This window comes from Papaver somniferum, chromosome 4 (genome assembly GCF_003573695.1).
Source record: "Papaver somniferum cultivar HN1 chromosome 4, ASM357369v1, whole genome shotgun sequence".
Lineage (NCBI taxonomy): Eukaryota > Viridiplantae > Streptophyta > Magnoliopsida > Ranunculales > Papaveraceae > Papaver > Papaver somniferum.
The window spans coordinates 35317315-35332320 of record NC_039361.1 but is presented as its reverse complement, the minus strand read 5'-3'; the positions used below and the strand labels follow the sequence as shown (position 1 = coordinate 35332320).

Here is a 15006-nt window from a genome sequence, read left to right as displayed (position 1 = left end):
ATCGAAATTCTGACCGAATTTAATTTCTACCAATCCATATAACACCCGTACGTTTGCCATTCCGTACGTATGCCGAATACCGAATTGCTAACTAAGACCTAACCGCTTAAATTATAGTATCAGGAAAACCACGTGGAAAATGGATTAGATTATCGAAGGAAAGGAAGAAGTAGGTTTTCATTACCTACGTCAATTAGGTTACCTTTTTCTTTTTTTTGAATTTGTCTTCCGGTTTCCAATGCTTCTGACCCAAGTACTTACTTTATCAGAGGAAAGGAGACGTGATGTTTTCCATCTGTACACTCAAACACAGTAGAGTTGTCTGCTACCGTCGTCCGAGTGGTCTTTTCAATAACAGGACTCAAAGGTGCTTGCATGATATCACTAGGTAGTTTTTAATATTAAATGGTGTTTCATTTTTCAAGGAAAATAATTTGAACGGGAAATATGACGAAATATGAAAGGGTGTTTGAGATAAATGCAGTTTTAACCCTTTGTATTTGAACACAGACTAGTCTTCGGGAACCTATTCCTTAAACTTTTCGTTCTTTCTATTTTTCGAACTACTGGAGATATCTGTTGCAGAAGAAAGAAGGGAAATGGCATTTTGGGGTTAGTTTCATTTCTCAATCTTAGAACTGTATCAACTGAATATCATATAATCAGTTTGTTCCATGGAATTTTTATTTCTTACCAAGTGTTTTTTCTTTCTGGATGTTTGAAATTCTCAGGAGTCGAACTAGAACCAGGGAAACCTTACACCCATAGTTACAATAGCTCTCTGGGAAGGCTTCGTATTTCTCAGGTTGGATGAAGTTAAATTATCTAATTATGTTTTAGTTTCTTTTTGTCTAGTAGATTATTTGTACGAGCATTTCTCTATAAACTTGAAGTGTTACTATTTGATCTGTCTCTTAGGCTTCTATTTTTGGAGTTTTTCATTGATTTTGATGCTGTAGAATCAAAAAGATTGTCTCTCTGAATGCTCCACATTCAATTGATTAGAAATTTATCTTGCTCCTCTACTCCGTACCCTTACTGACTGTATCTTGTGCATAAATTAATTTTGCAGGCTATTTTGGACCCTTTTAGTCCTAACAGTGGGTATGTTGCTGTTCACTGTATAGTAGGGAACAAGAGTCCTGTTTTGATATGCTTATTGCGCGGTGGTACCAATAATGAATCATGTATGTTGGATATTGAATTGGAGGAGAAGGAAGAGGATGTCGTTCTTGCAAATCGAGGCAATATCAGTGTGCATTTAAGTGGTTTCTATAGTAGGAATAATGATCAATCTGCTGGAAACGGTGATTATGACTTCCTCTAATTTATATGTTCTCAATTGATCAATTGTGTTCTTTATTTAAGCATAGATTTTAGTTGTTTTTTTAACTTGATTGGTCTCTTAGATTCAGCTGGCAACATAGTGGTATAACAAAATCTCGTGTTTCTTCTGATTATAACAGGAACAATGGGAAACCATGGAGCTCGTTCAACATCTCAAGTTGCTCATGTGAAAACGTTAGTCCTTAATTATTATCCCTTTTGCTTTTGTTATGTTTAAAGTGAGCAAATACCCAGCAGTCAACTCATTTTACATATGATAGAAAATCCTAAAATGCGCATAGGGGTTATTAGTTACAAGACTGATTGAATTGATCGAACAAAAAGATTTGATTTAGTGGCCAGTGAATTTGTTGTGTTACTGAAGAATTTGTCCCACAACCTAATGCTTTGGGACCGAGATGCATTTGTCCTTTGTATCTTCTAACTTATTTGAACTAACTGATGCTGCTAGTTGTCGCTAGCTGCTTGTGTTTGACAGTGAACACCTAGTTTATTTTTTTTCTATGATGTTTCTTCAAATTATCTTACTTCCTAGAAGCTCAAATTTCTCTATTGTTTGCAAAATTTTCAATTGTGTGCGTTTGTATTTATGTTTCACTTGGATGTCTAATTAGCGTCCCCTTGAAAATTTTCCAAACATCTTTTTCATTGTTATTGTTGTTGAAAATGATGCTGATCAATGCTGAAAATTTTATCTGCAGTGAGTTTAAAGCATTAGAGATGGGTAGTGACCCCGAATACAAGGACATACAAGTAAATGGACGCCGTGTAAGAACAATGGCTAGTGGTTTGGTTATTGAAAACATACGTACGAGCGGGAACTCCGAAACCAAAGTAGCTTATCATGGATGTTATGTACACCCTCTCTCTCTCTCACTCTCCCTCTTTCTGTTTTTTTGTGTGTTTGTGTTTGGGATCTTAGTAAGTTGTTGATTGAGAGATTGAAATATGATGATGTCCAAAATGGAATTTATGAACTCATTCAAGTGATTCAAATAACTTAAGCCTTGTTTCAGGTGCAAGTCCGTTTCTTTGGTCAAATAAAGAGCACTGGTTTTGTCTTTGAATCCAATTATGGCACTTGTGGTTTAAGTTTCACATTGGGTAATAATTCTTTAGCAGCTATTACGCAATTCATGCATTCCACATCCATACATATGAATATTGTTTATTACTTTAAACGATTTATTTTTCTCCATGCAGGCAATGGAGATGTTATAAAAGGATTGGAGGATGGGATTAACGGTATGTACACATAGGGTAAAACGTTTCATGCAATGAGCTATCCAATAAAAAACAATGAGCGTTTTTGGTTTTCGTTTTAACCTGTTTTGTTTTCGTTGTAAACGTTTTTTTTTCTTTCTTGTTAACATGAGTTCTGTGGTTCTAACTTTGAAGGTATGCAAGTTGGTGACAAAAGAAGACTCACAATTCCACCATCCATGGGGTATGTCATTAACATAACTGGGATCGAAGATGCTAGTTCAAAAATAAAACCTCACGGGACATCTCCCATTTTGATTTTCTGCCACTTTTTGATGTATTGTTTACCTTGTATTTAAATTCTTCTATTTCAGTTACTGTGGATCTAAAGCACGGAGTGATGTACCAGCAGATTCATGGCTTGTTTTCGAGGTTGAACTTATTTCAGCACGTCTCAGCACACTGACATATTAGAAGATAGTGCTCAATTGAATTTTTTTTGGATATGATGGTCGACTTCAAGTTAAAAAAAAAGTAAGTAGTAATATGCTATTATGCTCAATTAGAAATCAGTTCAGTACCTTTCATTTAACGTGACATGATTAGGTTTTGTCGACAGACAGTTGTACAACTTGCTTCCAACATTAGTTTGGAAATTGCTTCTGTCTAAGCAAACTTTGGATTATATGCAAACTTTTAATTTATTTTTCTCCAGTCTAAATATGCAAATCTCTCAGCCCCTTTGGTGCATTCGTGGTACTGATTACTTGTTATATTTCTGGTTTATGAACTATTGGAGTTTGGCAATTTACATGTACCTACTGATGGATGATCATATTGGCTAGAGTTTTAGTTTGAGAATGCTTTTGAATTAAAAGGGCATACAAATTTGGAGTCCCTAATTAGATGACCTAGTTAAAATTTAATAGTAAATTTAGAAATGATTTATCTCTCAAACTATACAACAGATTTTCGTAAACTTTGTATCATCGGAAAGCATTTTAAAGCACCTATCTAATGAATATAAATATGGCTATGAAATTTTACATATTTCTTATAATAATACTAATTTATCACTCCACTTATTTATGGTATATGTCATCTAATTAGGGACAGAGGGAGTATACGAATGCCATTTAAATTTTCAAATATGGAGATACTGGTCTTTTCTTTTTACCAGACTACCAAAAAATCAGTGCCGATTTTGAGATTAGACATGAAATTTATACAAATTTTGGATTGGGTATGATATGATACATCAATCTAAAATGGGTTCAGACCATTATTGATTTTAATTAGTTTGGGTATGGAATCATATTGTTGTGAGATTAGGTTCGATTATAAAATGAGTTAGGCCTAAATTTAATGTTAGTATACTCATTTTGTATCACTATCATACAGTTTCTCAGAATCTGTATGCACTTTTATATACTGCACAGTTATAAGTGGCAAACTTGCCGTAAAGCCAAATTTTGGCAACTGCCTTGTGATCGGAAATAGGGCGATCATTGCTGAATTTGAATGGTATCGTAGACGCTCTTACTAGTTAACATCTCATGTGGGTCATCACCCGAAAGCAGGTATCTCATCTCTGCCTAATTAGTATATATATACCGTTTCCTTGAGTGCACCGACAAATAATATCAGTGCTCCATTTATTGGGCCGAGCGAAGCGAAGCGACATGATACCGGATATTTCCATGTTTCAAACGAGCACAAAAGCTGTGTACGAACTACGATCAAGTGTTAAATGTCATTATGGATTTGAACTGCATTTGTACCATGGATTTGGACTGCGTTTAATGTCTCATTTAAATTGGGTAGATTTAGATCCATGTTCCTCGTTAATTGGATTTGTAACATGGGGCATTCCCAACTGCATTATCGAGTTGTCAATTCCTATTGATGCGATATGCATCATTATTGTATTGAGGTAAGCTTATAAAATTCAATTCCAAGGAAGCAAATTGTCATCTGAACACCAAAGCAAGCAAAATGGATGACTTGTCAAACTCTTTTCTTCCTGCAATTTTCATACTCTTCCTCATCTGTTTCCTCTCTCTAGGTTTGTTTCTTAAGAAAACTAGTCAAGCCATTGATTACCGGCTTTTCCTTGGATCCTTTCCATCTCTGGCAAGAAACTCCAACCGTTTACCTGAATGGTTTACTGAGGTATTTTGTTCACTTGGTAGAGGTTCTTTCTTTATTGATGGACCTATCTTCTCAAATCTTAAATACTTTGTAACTTGTGACCACAAAAACATTGAATATATTCTTAAATCTCATTTCAACAATTTTCCAAAAGGTTCAGATTTCAAGCAAATTTTCGATGCACTAGGTGATGGAATCTTTAATGTTGATTCTGATTCTTGGAAGGTACAAAGAAGAATGGCTCATGCAGCGCTTATCTCTGTCGAGTTCAAAGATTTACTTTCTAACATGAGCCACAGGGTTGTAGAAGATCAATTAGTTCCATTACTAGTTCATGCAGCTAAAACGGGAACAACCATTGATTTGCAGGAGGTGTGTTCGAGATTTGCTTTCGATGTTAACATGAATACCATATTTGGAATCCATGCAAATTACCTCTCTATTGAACTTCCTTCAAATGATCTGGCTGAAGCTATTGGAACCGTACAAGAAGCCGGCCTTTATAGACATATTATGCCAATGTTTTTGTGGAAGTTAATGCGCTTGTTCGGAGTTGGTAGGGAGGGAGAGTTGATTAAAGCTCTTAAAACAATTAACACACACTTCTTTGAATATATTTCCGAAAAACAAACAAACATGATTAATGAGGTAAAAACTTTTGATCTCTTGTCGGCATACGTAAATAGTATTCAAAAGCATAAGAGAACTACTACTGATCCTTCGCCGCACAAAAATGACGAAAAATTTCTTAGAGATTCCATGTTTAGTCTGTTCGTAGCTGGAAAAGATACCATAGGGTCTGGTCTCATTTGGTTCTTTTGGTTGGTTTCCAAAACACCTTCGGTCGAGAAAAAGATCTTAGAAGAATTGAAAGGGTTAGTGTCATGCTTAAAAAAGGGAAAAGTAATCGAGTGGCCATGGGTGTTTGATGCAGATGATATAAATGGGTTGGTTTATTTGCATGCGGCATTATGTGAGTCGCTGAGATTATACCCACCGGTACCTATTAATAGCAAAACCGTGCTGAACGAAGTTGTGCTGCCAGATGGGAGTCTAATACAACCAGGGATGCAGATATTAATTCCATTCTATTCTGTTGGAAGAATGCCATGGATATGGGGTGAAGATTGCCTGGAATTTAGGCCGGAAAGATGGATAGATGATGATGGGAAGCTTAACCGTCACGAGTCTAAGTTCTTTACATTCAATCTAGGACCAAGGACTTGTTTAGGTAAGGACATGTCATTTAGTCAGATGAAAGCTGTTGTTGCAGCCGTTCTGTTCAACTTTCAAGTTCAAGTGTTGGAAGGTCAGCAAGTTCGCCCTAAACCAGCTATTACTCTTCACATGGAGAAAGGATTGGAAGTCAAAATACAAAAGAGAGCAGTCACTTAGATATACTAAAATTGAAGCATGTTATGTTTTCTCTTCAAAATATGATGCATGTTTAACTATCATCGCTAATATTCTTGCCAATTCAGTTCGACTGGGTTACTATATCCACTATCCAGTGAATAAAAGTAGATATTCTATATCTATTCTAAATTAAGATATCCGTTCAGAATCTTCATATATTAGACCCAGAAATTCCTAATGAACCGTGAAAAAACACGGCAAAAACCTCCGCTCTCACACAACTTAACATGGTGGGCCCAAAGGGAACCCGTGCTAGCTCCCAGGGACGTGGGGCCCTCTTTCATGTGAAACAGGCGGCTTTTACCGTGTTTTTTTCACGATTCGCGCAGAAGCACTGAAACACAAGATATTGTAAAAGGTTAATAATAATGCTGATTTGGATTCTGATGCACGCCAGTAACATTTTTGTGGCCTTCATTTTGCAAAAATCCAACGGAAATGCTAACCTTACCGATTCCTGGTCCGGACGAAAATCCCACCCCTCACAACACATAGGCCCCACTTTCAGCCACTAATAATCCCAATACAGAGAACGTGATTCTAAACAGTCCGATCCTCTATCGGGATATTTTGCGGGAGGAAGACGTGGTAGGTGCAGCACTCCTAAAAATCTAATACCACCAGGGAGTGGGTGAATCAGGGCCTCCTAGAGTGGATAACTGTTGTCTTTAATAACACCTATAAATGTCAAATAAAATGTACTGTACAATTTTAGTTAAGTAGTTTTCATGAAGAACTGATAAGTATTTGCTGTTGATAATTTTTTTTTTCTTCCTGTGATTGTCTTTATTTGCTGTTAAATATCATCATGTGGACCTGAAATTACTGTAAACGGACATTCTTACATAACTAAAATATCGGATCATTATACCATGAAAGAGAGTCATTGACAATTTGCCTTGGTTTCCATGAACTTATATGCTTTTAGACCGTTTTTATTCTCCTTTCTTTTCTCTCTCTATCTTCTCTTCGTGATCTAATCCTTTTTGATCATGCAATTCTTCTTTATCATTCAATTAAAAAAAAAACAAAAAAAAAAACAAAACAAACAAGAACTAAACTAATAAGATGTATAAAAAACCGACGAGATTGGGGTATACGTTGAGTATACCCAATAAGACAAAATAGGTTATTTGAAAGTAAAATCCAAAACCACTTAACCATATATTTTTGAAAATGGCTGAATTATCCTTGTTTAATTAGTACTAACCAACCTTTCTAATTTAATTAATTTAATTAGATTAATTGAGTTGAGTTGAAAGTTTTGAAATCTTGATTTGGTTAGATTGAACTTTTGGATCTTGTTGGAAGATTTTTAAGAAAAAAATTTGTTTTTGTAACAAAAATGAAAGTACACAAACCAAACACTTCTAATAAAAGAAATCAACACTTTCAAAAATCACACTATGAAAAGTCGGCATGCTCGACTGAGAAAAAGATGCCGACTAAGTACTTTCAGAACTCAGTCCATGAAAAGTCGGCATGCTCCACTGAAACAAAGCATGCCGACCAAATATTTGTTTTTTCAGATTTATAGTTGTCATGATCGAAAATGTAGTACATTGACGATTTTTTGTCAGTCGTCATGTTATTTTTTCAAAACCATGTATGACGACTAATAACAAAATTGGAACCCAAGCAAACTTGTTTTCAGGGAGTCATTAATTGGGATGCTCGACTAAAACTAAGCATGCCGACCACACATTATTTTTTTTCGCATTTATAGTCGTCATGTTCGAAAATTCAGCACAGTGACGACTGTTTATTAGTCGTCATATTATTTTTACAAAATCATGACGACCAATAACAAAATTGGATACAGGAAAACTTGTTTTCTAGGAGTTATTAACCATCATGATTAAGCTTTTCGAACCATAACGACTCTGTGAATGTTACTTTCAGAAACAAAACTCTTTGAAAAGTCGTCACGCTATTCATCCTACAACCTTGACGACTACAAATAAAAATGAAAAGTCGTCATGCTCGACCGAAAAATATCATGACGACTGTGCAACTGCAATTCAACAATTTCAAATTTTTTGATCTAATTTATCATTCAAATAACAAAACAAAGTACCAGATAGAGTTTGAAAGAGCCAATCGACAACAAAAATAATATAACCGACGAAATTTTTTTCATTTGAAAACGATAAAATATAGAGTAGGAAAAAAGAATTAATCATTAGATTGATGATGAAGGACAAGGAAAGAATAAGGCTTTGATCTCAAACCAAAATCGATAGTTTTAGTTAGTATTAGGGGAAGGGTAATTGAGTAACTTTACACACATTAGACACCCCTTAACCCACTGTCTTAGTTGGGAACAAAATAAGTATACCCCAATTATACCACAATCCCACCGGTTATCAAAACCCCATAATATTAATTTGTCTGTGGTATATAATATTGGCCGTGCCATTCGGTCAAAGTTTTTTTTTTGAGCAGAAAGGTTGAACTTATATTAAAGAAAAGATTGTTTTGTTACATTGGATAGAGCTCCTTACAATACTATAAATTCTAACCCACTTTACACTCTACAGTCTATAATTACTTTCTAGTGGGTTATTAGATCCCTAAAAGTATCAAATTTGAACCAGCCCTCAGCTGCCCCCCATTTATAAATTGTACCTTTTACTTCATTGATGATTGTTGATGAGGATCTGGATCTTTTCCCTGCCATGGTTCTTCTATTTCTTTCATTCCAAAGCTCCCATGTAATAGCAAAGGCAAGCAATGGCCAAATCTTCCTGCCTCTATTCCTTCCTCTTCTTAGCTTCCAAGCTTGCAAAAGTGATATTATTTCTTTAGGTTGAGACCATCTCACATTGTACCATTTACGAAGTAGTTCCAGAGTTGTACAGAGAATGGACAATGAATTAATAAGTGACTTATTGTTTCTTCTTCTAAGGAGCATAATGCGCAATATGCGTTGTTGATGTTACATCCTCTTCTGTTTAGATTGTCTTTTGTAGGTATGGCATTTTGAGCTGCAGACCATAGAAATATTTGAACTTTAGGTGGAACATTCTTTATCCAGATGCATGAATATGGAACTTGAGATGATGGAGTATTAGCTCTCTCTATGAGCCAGTTGTAGCAGATTTTTGTTTAAAAACTATTTGAGCTTGTGCATTGTATAGACTATGCAGTCTCTGTAAATTCTGGAAGATCTTCTAAAAGCTGCAGTAAAGCAGCAATTTCTGTGATCTCTGCATTGTTGAGATTTCTTTTCAGCTGACAGTTCCATGAGCCATTAATTACCATATCTCTAAGTGATGCATCTTTGAATTGAGCTATCTTGAATACTCTTGGAAATTGGTCTTTTAGGGGAACATTTTTCTTCCATTTGTCCCACAAGAACTTGATTGCTTTCCCATCTCCAATATGTAATTCAGTCATGTCTTCAATAATATTTTTTTGTTTTTGGATTCCTTGCCAAATTCCTCTTCCTTGTGGTTGAGATGAAGTCTTGACACATATATCATCTTGAGCTCATTTCATTTTATTTTGAACCACTCTCCTCCACAAATGTGTTTTTTCATGAGCATATCTCCATGTCCACTTGGAAAGCAAAGCTTTATTTGTTAGTTTCAGACATCTAATCCCCAAACCTCCTAGCTTCTTTGGCTTACTGATTTTATCAAAACCTATCCAATTTATTTTCCTGTTCTCATTTGAAGACCCCCATAGAAAAGCTCTCATAATTTGAGTTAGTTTCTGCTCCACCTTAACTAGCATTGGGAAAATTGATAGGAAGTATATTGGTAAACTGGACAATGTTGATTTTATTAAAGTAACTCTGCCAACTTTTGTAAAGAATCTTCTTTTCCATAGTGCCAATTTTTTTGGAATTTTTCTATAATGACATCCCATATAGAGATGTTTCTGCTTGTATCCCCCACTGGAAGACCAAGATATTTCAGAGGTAATTGTTCAATATTGCAATTTAGAATTTCAGCCATCTCCACTATTTTATCATCTCCTCCCACACTAAGAAGAGAACTTTTAGTTAGATTGACCTGTAACCCTGTCATTGCTTCAAATATCTGAAGTATTATGAGTAAGTTTTCTGCTTCTTCTTCTTTGGCATCTAGAAAGACCAGAGTATCATCAGCATATTGTAGTTGTGAGACACTCAATCCATTAATTGAAAATCCTGAGATCATATGGAGTTCTACTGCTTTATTCATTAGTTTTGTGAAAATTTCTGCAACTAAGATGAACAAGAATGGTGATAAAGAGTCTCCCTGTCTTAGTCCTTTTTGGGGTTTAAATCTCTCTGTGGAGGAGCCATTTATGAGAACTGAATGTTGAACAGAATTTATACACCAATCAATCCAGTTAATCCATTTCTCTCCAAAACCAGAAGCTTTGAGCACATGCAGTATTGTGTGCCAACTTACATTATCAAATGCTTTGTGTAGATCAAGTTTGCATAATATTCCTGGAACTCCACTTTTTAATCTAGCATCAATTACTTCTCCAGCCACTAGAGTCCCATCCAAGATTTGTTTGTCTTTGATAAATGCACCTTGATTTTCAGATATCAACTTTGGCATAACTTTCTTCAATCTATGTGTGAGAACTTTTGAGATCACCTTATACATGCTGCTGACCAAACTTATAGGTCTAAAATCTTTAGGAGAGCCTACTTGTTCTTTTTTTTGGTATTAGACTAATGAATGAGCAATTGGTCCTCCAATCAAGTGTTTCTTTCTTATGGAATTCTTCCACCACTTTCATTAGATCATCTTTAGTGATATCCCAAACTTCTTTATAAAACTCCATGCAGTATCCATCAGGCCCAGGTGACTTGTTGTTTTTGAAATTTTTAATTACATTTATCACCTCTTCTTCATCTATCTTCCTTTCCATCCATGCTTTATCTTCTTAAGAGATTTTTGTAAAGTGAATGTCTTCCATTCGGTCAAAGTTTGAGAAAGGCCAAGAATGCCCCTAGCTAGTTTTAAATCAACAGACTTCTCTGAATTTCTCATTTCTCAGACTTGTTTGTGATCCAAGTGAAATGTCATTTTGGAGTGGTTATGTACTGACTTGGTAGTTAGCAGCAGTGTGTTATCATTAAATTTGTGACTCCACCTCAACTCCTCTCTATGTACTTCGTACCAACAAAAATTTAACGTATGGTCTACTTTTCAGGAACTGAATTAGGTCCAGTAAAAGCTTTCATCCATATGGCTAAGCATTCCCATTAAAAGAACTTGTTTCTTCTTTTGTTGGGGGTATTTGGGTAGTTCTAATAATTGGGTTTCATTTATCAACGCGAGGAAATTTGAGCGGAAAATAGATATGGAACTTTTGCATCTCTTAATTTTTTGGTACTTGGACAGAACCAGATCATGAAGACCATCATTCCTGTGTGTAGTTTCTATAATGAAATTTGGATTTTGTTTTTTTTGTTTTTGTTTTTGTTTTGGTCATTTCGATGCATGATTGGCTCTTGCAATTACCAATTTCACTCAGCCCCTTTGAAATGGCTTTGATCATTCGACGTTTTGGTTATGTAAGAATGTCAGTTCGTTATGATGAGGTCTACATGAAACAACTTAAAATTGCCATTTCGTTACAAGTGATATGTAAAGACAATAAGAGTACTTATGAGAAGGATGGTCACTATGAATGCGGATCAGTGGCCCTTTTTGAATGTGGATCCTACATGCTTCATATTTACCGATAGAGAGTAATAAAATGTACGGTATGGATTGTTGGGGTAGCTAGGATGTTGATTTATGTCTCTTTCACCAACTATTAATAGTATGTGGGTGCAACCACTAATCACTATTGATCGTGTATGCCATTGATGCATCATATATTTTGAGTCCAAATAAGCTTATAAATTCAACCCTAAGGCAATACATTGTCATCTGAAAAACCAAAATGGATGACTTATCCAAGTCATTTGTGCCTGCAATTTTCATACTCTTCCTTATCTGTTTCCTCTCTATAGGTTTATTTCTTAAGAAAACTAGTCAAGCCATTGACTACTGGCTTTTCCTTGGATCCCTTCCATCCCTGGCGAGGAACTCTAACCGTTTACCTGAATGGTTTACTGAGGTATTTTGTTCGCTCAGCAAAGGTTCTTTCTTTCTTGATGGACCTATCTTCTCAAATCTCAAATACTTCGTAACTTGTCACGACAAAAACATTGAATATATTCTTAAATCCCATTCCAACAATTTCCCCAAAGGTCCAGATTTCAAGCAAGTTTTCGATCCACTAGGTGATGGAATCTTCAATGTTGATGCTGATGCTTGGAAAGTACAGAGAAGAATGGCTCACGCAGCGTTTATATCTAGTGAGTACAAAGATCTAGTGTCTAACATCTGTCGTAGGGTTGTAGAAGATCAGGTAGTTCCCTTATTAGTTCGATTAGCTAAAACGGGAACAACCATTGATTTACAGGAGGTCTGTTCAAGATTCGCTTTCGATGTTAACATGAATACCATATTTGGAAAGCATGCAAATTACCTCTCTGTCGAACTTCCTTCTAATGATTTGGCTGAAGCAATTGATGCCGCACAAGAAGGCGTGTTTTATAGGCATACAATGCCAATGTTCATGTGGAAGTTAATGCGCTTGTTTGGAAGTGGTAGGGAGGGAGAGGTGACTAAAGCTGTCAAAACAGTAAACACGCACTTCTATGAATATATTTCCCAAAAGCGAACAAATTTGACTAAGGGGGTAAAAACTTTTGATCTCTTGTCATTATACATAAATAGAACTCAAGATCATAAGAAAACTTTTGCTCCTTCGCTACACAAAAATGACGACAAGTTCCTTAGAGATTCCATGTTTAGTCTGTTTTTAGCCGGAAAGGATACCATAGCTTCGGGTCTCATTTGGTTCTTTTGGTTGGTCTCCAAAACACCTTCCGTCGAGAAAAAGATAATAGAAGAATTGAAAGTGTTAATGTCCTCAAAAACGGGAAAACTATTTGAGTACGGTGAGTGGCCATGGGTTTTTGATTCAGATGATATAAATGGGCTGGTTTATTTGCATGCAGCATTATGTGAATCGATGAGAATATACCCACCGGTATCTTATAGCAGGAAAACCGTGTTGAGTGAAGCTGTGCTCCCAGATGGAAGTTTAGTAAAGCCAGGGATGGAGATAATAATTCCTTTCTATTCCGTCGGAAGAATGCCATGGATTTGGGGAGAAGATTGCCTAGAATTTAGGCCGGAGAGATGGATAGATGATGACGGGAAGCTAAACCGTCATGAAAACGTTTCTAAGTTCGTTGCGTTCAGTTTAGGACCAAGGAGTTGTTTAGGTAAGGATATTTCATTTACACAAATGAAGGCTCTTGTTGCAGCTGTGCTCTTCAACTTTCAAATTGAAGTACTGGAAGGCCAGCATGTTCGTCCTAAACCAGCTATTTCTCTTCATATGGAGAAAGGACTGGAAGTGAAGATACAAAAGAGAGTTATTTAGATATATGATATTGCATACGTGCCATGTCGAAGAGGATTGAATGTCCTTTTCTAAAAAATGATGCATGCATGTGATGCATGTTTCGTAATTAATATTATTGCCAAATTCAGTAATGGTTGTAGCTGGTCGTAGATGGTGGTATTTAATATCTGTGTGGCTACTTTCACTGTTGTCTGTTATTTTCCGTTTCTGTTTGTGTACGTCTCACACATGTCCTCTTGTCTAGCTTATGTTTTTGGCACTCTTGTTAGGCGTTGTTCTTTCATTAGTGGTCAAGCAGAATCTCATTTTGTTTTTACCTCTTTACTGTGTTCCTACTACTCAGTGTGCCCGGGTTACTTACTACACACAGTGAATGCAAGTGACGGTTGCTCAATTTTATGCCATCTCGTCTATATCCTTAAATTATATCTTATGTTGAACATGCGCAGGTTCGGATTTCAGCAGTCCGATAAATATCCTTTCAAATATTGCATTCACGAAAAATGTTTTATATTTATTTGTTTTGAAGCAAAGAAAAAATGTTTTTAAGACGTCTGATTTGTGAAACACAAAATTGGTCAATTAACTCAATAACGACAATTTTTGGGTGAAAAAGACATGTAAAATTTGATACTGCTTAAATGGACGAGAATGTAAAAATAGCCAAGACGTGAACAGTTTCATCCTACCCATTTTCAAATACTTTTCCTTATTTTTAATTTATATCAGGATGCATCCAGTTTCATCCTCGCTATTTTTTAAGTTTAAGCCAGGATGAATCCATATTCATTGTTACTATTTTTTTTGGTGTCCATTTCACCCACACTAATTTTTACTCGTTTATTAGAACCATGTTTTAAAAATATTTGGACGATTGACCCAATTTCTATTTGTGAAAAATCTAGTTTTAGTTCTAATAAAAAACAATAGGGTGGTTCGTTTGAAAGTTACCGAAGATATTAATCTCATAGCTCATGTTTTATGACGTCAATTCCGACTTAGCGAAAATGTACAACTAGGATTTGGTCTTCTCTCATTACCCTATACTTATAACCCGTATAACTGTATTTTACCTTTGGGAAAATTGGGAAAATGTCCCAATACGGGGTGCAATGTAGGAAATCTGTCCCCAACATTTAAAGATTTGGAAAAATGTTTCATTCCGTCAAAAACTCAGTTAAGTCACATGTGTAAGCTCTCACACGCGAAAAAAACCCCTTCAGAATTCAAGTTTCAGGGTTTAAAATTCAGGATTCAGGTTGAGGGTTCAGGGTTTAAGGTTCAAGCGGTGGCGACGGTGGTTTTTGTAGTGGTTCTGGTGGTGATCGTGGCCTTACACATATGACTTAACTGTGTTGGATGTTAAAGTTAACGGAATGAGACATTTTTATCCATTTTTTTTTAACGTTGGGCAGATTTCCAACATTGTATCTCATATTGGGACATCTCCCC

At 35.8% G+C, this 15006-nt stretch overlaps 3 protein-coding genes across 3 annotated transcripts; all 3 read left to right on the top strand.

The window, feature by feature from the left end:
- Positions 1-321: 321 nt before the first annotated feature.
- Positions 322-3264, top strand: LOC113273724 (peptidyl-prolyl cis-trans isomerase FKBP53-like). The gene is made up of 10 exons (XM_026523354.1): positions 322-388; positions 511-612; positions 732-805; positions 1073-1307; positions 1467-1521; positions 2049-2202; positions 2364-2451; positions 2551-2592; positions 2746-2794; positions 2925-3264. Exons 2-10 carry the CDS (start codon positions 600-602, stop codon positions 3022-3024), a joined length of 810 nt encoding a protein of 269 aa, XP_026379139.1. The 5' UTR covers positions 322-388; positions 511-599; the 3' UTR covers positions 3025-3264.
- A 1273-nt stretch (positions 3265-4537) lies between these two features.
- LOC113275138 (alkane hydroxylase MAH1-like) lies at positions 4538-6158 on the top strand. Its single transcript, XM_026524580.1, has 2 exons — positions 4538-4722; positions 4927-6158. The coding sequence occupies exons 1-2, from the start codon at positions 4546-4548 to the stop codon at positions 6094-6096; spliced, it is 1347 nt and encodes a 448-aa protein (XP_026380365.1). The 5' UTR covers positions 4538-4545; the 3' UTR covers positions 6097-6158.
- Positions 6159-12015: 5857 nt separating this feature from the next.
- On the top strand, positions 12016-13870 carry LOC113273723 (alkane hydroxylase MAH1-like). The gene has a single exon (XM_026523353.1). It carries the CDS (start codon positions 12016-12018, stop codon positions 13570-13572), a length of 1557 nt encoding a protein of 518 aa, XP_026379138.1. The 3' UTR covers positions 13573-13870.
- The last annotated feature ends 1136 nt before the right edge of the window (positions 13871-15006 follow it).

What these genes read in the sequence shown, in the direction of transcription:
- LOC113273724 (XM_026523354.1), top strand. An exon ending in GAAGGCTTCGTATTTCTCAG is followed by an intron (nt 806 to 1,072) that starts GTTGGATGAAGT and finishes TTAATTTTGCAG; the next exon opens with GCTATTTTGGACCCTTTTAG. An exon ending in CAAGTTGCTCATGTGAAAAC is followed by an intron (nt 1,522 to 2,048) that starts GTTAGTCCTTAA and finishes TTTTATCTGCAG; the next exon opens with TGAGTTTAAAGCATTAGAGA.
- LOC113275138 (XM_026524580.1), top strand. Translation starts at nt 4,546, where the DNA reads ATGGATGACTTGTCAAACTCTTTTCTTCCTGCAATTTTCATACTCTTC. An exon ending in TACCTGAATGGTTTACTGAG is followed by an intron (nt 4,723 to 4,926) that starts GTATTTTGTTCA and finishes GATTCTTGGAAG; the next exon opens with GTACAAAGAAGAATGGCTCA.
- LOC113273723 (XM_026523353.1), top strand. Translation starts at nt 12,016, where the DNA reads ATGGATGACTTATCCAAGTCATTTGTGCCTGCAATTTTCATACTCTTC.